Source organism: Poecilia reticulata, linkage group LG1 (genome assembly GCF_000633615.1).
Source record: "Poecilia reticulata strain Guanapo linkage group LG1, Guppy_female_1.0+MT, whole genome shotgun sequence".
NCBI classification, from domain to species: Eukaryota; Metazoa; Chordata; class Actinopteri; order Cyprinodontiformes; family Poeciliidae; genus Poecilia; species Poecilia reticulata.
This window is the reverse complement of record NC_024331.1, coordinates 12,440,616-12,445,630: the sequence shown is the minus strand read 5'-3', so window position 1 is coordinate 12,445,630 and position 5,015 is coordinate 12,440,616. Positions and strand designations below refer to the sequence as shown.

Sequence of the window (5,015 nt, the reverse complement as noted above, 5' to 3'; positions counted from 1 at the left end):
AGAAAGAATAATTGATTTTTAATAATGACAGCTTTTAAGTTTTTTGGTTTAAAAAAAATAAATAAAACGTTTAGGTGTGTGTGTGTGTGTGTGTGTGTGTGTGTGTGTGTGTGTGTGTGTGTGTGTGTGTGTGTGTGTGTGTGTTTTTAGGCTTTTGGGTGGGTGGTCTATGCCAAAGAGATTTTTGTTTTGTGATGATAATCATGTAGCCTCCCTTTTTTTAATTATTATTTTAACAATCAAGAAATAATATTTGAGAACACTGCCAGAGGTGGCTCAATGTGCACAGTGCACCTATTCACTTCTCTGTTTTAGGCCTTTTGTTTTTTCTAACATCACTGCTTTGACTGTAGCTTTGACACTTTGTACTGTCGTCGTTCTCCCGCTGTGAGCCAGAAATCGATTCACTAACTTGTTCTTCAGGTGATAATTCAACAGAAGGGAACAAAGATGCTTAAAGCGACCCGAGCTGAGCTGAGCTGTTGGCTACTCTTGCGTAATCAGTTGTTTTACTAAAAGTGGAGATGTTTTTCTTTTCTGATTTACTGTTTTTATAAGTTKTTCACTTGRAGAACTTCAGTGTATATCTTCCATAAATTTAGCAGAKRTKTTTTTTTTATTTTATTATTTTCTGTTTGTTTTGAAGTGAATTTAAAAAAAGAAACTGATCTATAGCTGTGGTTGAAATCACAACGAGGATTGTTGGAGATGARATGATGGAGTCCGGATGGCCCCGCAGCTGCCAGCGAACTACTGACAGGGAAATCTTGCTTTCTATTTCATAAAGAGTTTTTACTGAGATTTTGTTTAATAAAATAAAGGATATATTAAAAATGCATCTCTGTCCATACTTTTTACAGTTTAAAAAAGCCCAACATGATTCTTTAAGATGTTATTTCACCAGTATTGGCGTATGTGGTAATGCAAAAATCACATTTATCTTAATAGTTCTTTAAAGTGTCAATTTACAATAAATGCAACATGAATACAAGCAATAATAATAAATCCATGATGTAGATTTTTTTTTTCTATTTCAATCGTCTATTTCAATCTATTCTGGGCAATGGAGATCCACCTGTCCCCATTTCCTCCTAACAGTTTTCCTACTGGCTGTTTTCCCGATCAGGTACTTGACACTCATCTTTTATTTATATATATATATGTATATATATATATATACAGTATATATATGTATATATATATGTGTGTATATATATATATAATTAGAAAGTTATATTTCCATGTATCTAATATATCTTGCTGTGCAGTTTAAATTAGTGTGAATTGTCTTAAGTTTTAAAAAGAATGAAGTTACTGGATGGCTGGAACCCTCACCGTTTACCTGAACAACAGGCCAACTCTGGCTATCCAGGGTTTCCCTCCATGTATTATAAGCCTGGCGGGCCACCAGGCTTAGGTTAATTTATCTTAGTTTCTTTTTTTAATTATTTCTTTTTTTAAGACTTTATAGTTTGTGTTTAGGTATTAATTTTMCAGTCTTCCAAGTAATATTTTTAAATTTCCTGTCAACTTTAAACACTTTAACTCAAAAACATGGCGGCTGGCTGGAAGGCCTCCCTAAAGCCCAGAGTGTCGCAAGCTTTCTGTGGGAAAACCTATCTGTAGATGAACGCGCCTTTGTAAATGGAAAGCCTTTCCATTCTGTAAATATGCAACCTATATGTGCCTAACAAATGTACTGGTTCTCACTGGTGTGGTTCAACACAACTCCCTCCTAAATTGATGTCACCACTCACTCCAAATGTCTCTCTTGGACTGTGTCCCTTTAAATCCCAGCTGAAAACCCATCTATTCAAACAAGCATTTTGACTGATCATTTCACTCTACATTCGTTTTCTTTTAATCTTTTTAAGGTGATCTTTATGCCACAAAGGGGGCCTTTCAAATAAAATGTATCGTTAGAAGACTGAGAATGTCTGCTGCCTTAAGACGCCATTTGATGTACTCTGCTTTATTTTTACTACAATATTAAAAGTGTCTTTTTACACTGAGCTTTGACTGCCACTGAATCCCTATTGAAATAAATATGGACACACTTAAACTGCAATACAAAACTGACATCTAGACGCAACTTCATTGTATTGGTTTCAACGTAATCAAGATGATGGTTTATGTTACTCAATTAGAAAAGCTCAAGTATATTCAATTGAATTTCCCTCTTTCTCACCCAAATGAACAAGTCAAGCTTCTGTCCACACATTTAATCAAATCAACACAACGTACAGACTTAGTTCATAGACATGAAACATATCAAATGTAACTGCATCACAATCAAGCTGAACTCGGGATAAAACAGTAACTAGAAATGGTTTTCTTTTTCAGAAAGCCACGGTTTGGTGCGGGTTTTAACTAGGCCATAGCCGTACCTTGATCTTTCTGGATTTCCTGCTGTGTTTGGGATCATCGTCCTGGTGGTGATTCACTTTAGCTCAAGGATTAGCAGACATTCTCTTGACTCAAGGTCACCGTGAACTCACCTTTCTTAACGACGGACAGGTGATCCGATTCACTTAAAATTATTTACATGCAATGAAAATACACATGTGCTGCAGTTCAATTTGGACTGTAGATGAAAAACACAGGCTATTAATTTAATGTTATTTAAATTAACCACTAGAAAAATACTGAAACCAAGTGAATACAGTTTGTCTTTAATGACACATTTCACAGCCAACAGCAGCGGTGCAGTTTTAATAATCCCAGCTGAGCCATTTCCCCTCAGTTGTGGATTCTCATGTGTCTTTTTAACTTTCCTTTTTCACTAAACTTTCTACCGCATAAATCACAACAGAAAGGTTTCTGTCCTGTGTGGATTCTCGCGTGTGCACTTAAATGTGGTTTGTGGGCAAATCTTTTTCCGCATACATCACAACAGAAAGGCTTCAGTCCTGTGTGGATCCTCTTGTGCGAGTTCAAATGCGACGTATTGACAAATCTCTGTCCACAGAGATCACAACAGAAGGGTCTCTGTCCGGCGTGAATACTCATGTGTATGCTCAGACTTGATTTATAGCGAAGTCTCTGTCCACATATATCACAACAGAAAGGTTGCTGTCTTGTGTGGCTTCTCACGTGCGTACTTAAATTTGATTTGTGGCGAAAGCTTTGWCCACAGAGATCACAACAGAAGGGTTTGTGTCCTGTGTGGATTCTCATGTGTGTGTTTAGACTTGATTTGCGGTTGAATCTTTGCTCGCAGAGATCACAACTGAAAGGTTTCTGCTTCGTGTGGATTCTCATGTGCGCGTTTAAGCTGCGCTTGTGCCTCAAWCCTTGTCCACAAAGATCACAACAGAAAGGTTTGTACTCTGTGTGAATTCTCATGTGCAAATTTAAACTTGATTTACGGTTAAATCTTTCTTCACAAAGCTCACAACAGAAGGATTTCTGCTCTGTGTGGATTCGCTTATGTCTGTTAAAATTGTATTTTCTAATGAAGGTTTTACCGCAGTCTTCACAGCTAAACGTCTCTCCTGCCTGGACTTTCCTTTCCGAGTCCACATTTTTCTTCTCTGTAAAACATTTGYTGTCATCCATAGAGGCTGCAGACCTTATTTCTGGATGTGGCGTGCGTTTCTGAATAGAGTGACGGTGAAGAAATTCTTCAGCAAACTCAGAAAAGATGTTTCCATCCGACTCGGTGGCTCTACTCTCCGTCCAGTCAATATCCTCGTCCTTCGTTTCCAGTCCAGCGTCGGGCAAACGATTCAGGTCAGAGACGGGATATTTTACGTCATCGTCCTCTTCATCCTTTACAATGACTTCAATCTTTGAGAAAATGGAGCCATCTTCATGACTTTCTATCTCAACGGATTCTCCCTCATCGTTCTCTTCTGGAAGATCTCTGTCTTTAATTTTATCTTGATAAAGATTCTGTGAGAGCAGAATGGACTGCATTTCATCCTCGCTCTTTATAGGAGTAACATCAGTCTCCTCCTTCCYGTTGAGCTGCTCTGTCCCCAGAATGATGCAGACTTCCTCCTCTTCCTCCTTTATCTGCTGCGCCTTTGGGTCATGCAGCTCAGCAACAGATCTGTGGTCTTCGGGAGTTTCTTCTYTAACCATCAGCATCTGCTTAACATCTGCAGAAAAACATGGAAACACATAATGCATATTAGAAAGTACTTGGGCTGCAGCCTGGACTGACTCCCAGAATGCACTGCATCACCCATCTTTATTCACAATCCCCAGGAAAAAGGAGTTTCGCAGAGTGATCAAGGACTGAGTTGATGTTTTCTGATCGTTGACGTTATTCTTAAAATATCCTCTTAATAGATCATATATAACATTCTAATTTAGCATTTTTATCATATGTAACGTGATAAACCTTAGTGATCCAAATTACAGACAACAAAGGATTAAAATATTTCTATTTTTTGATCAAGTGTAGCTTTTCTCTCCCAGTCTCTGGATGGAGCATTGGGTCGGTGGCACCAACAAGACGAGTCGATTCTTCATCACATCGATTAGTGATCATCATCATTGATTTGTTCACAATCAAGTGACAAAACTCATCTTTCCAAGCAGATCAAAGATGAGGAACTAGGCGAGTTTGTCACATAGTTTATCCCATTTTCTAGCATTTGAATTGTATAAAAATACAGATTATATCTGAAATWTGCATTTAATATATACATTAAATTATGGCTAGTCATAAAGTAAATCTGAGACATCTCGCTTTTTGTTCTGCTTAGCTATAGTTCCAATTAAATGCATCTTCAACGACGTGTATTTTTAGTTAAGATATACAAAACTTGACTAGCGCAATTTAAATTGGAGATAACTTGAAAGCAAATGACGCTACATAAAACTAAGTTAGAGATATCTAGAGCTGTGATTCTGAATAGTCAAAATTCCTTTTAAGAAGTCTCCAAATGAATTAGAGACGTCTTGAACATAGACGACTTTTCTATGAATGACATCTAGAATTAACATTCTGACCAGTCAGAAATGATATGACTGATATCTTGAATATTCATTCTGTTCCCAAATTC

At 37.3% G+C, this 5,015-nt stretch overlaps 1 protein-coding gene across 1 annotated transcript in view; it reads right to left on the bottom strand.

The window, feature by feature from the left end:
* Positions 1-2,207: 2,207 nt before the first annotated feature.
* The window catches only part of LOC103465336 (gastrula zinc finger protein XlCGF57.1-like), a 4,251-nt gene continuing 1,443 nt past the window's right edge, over positions 2,208-5,015 (bottom strand). The window contains exon 3 of the mRNA XM_017303823.1: positions 2,208-4,103. Coding sequence (XP_017159312.1) covers positions 2,740-4,103 — 1,364 coding nt within the window. The 3' untranslated portion in view covers positions 2,208-2,739. The remainder of the gene's footprint in view (positions 4,104-5,015) is intronic.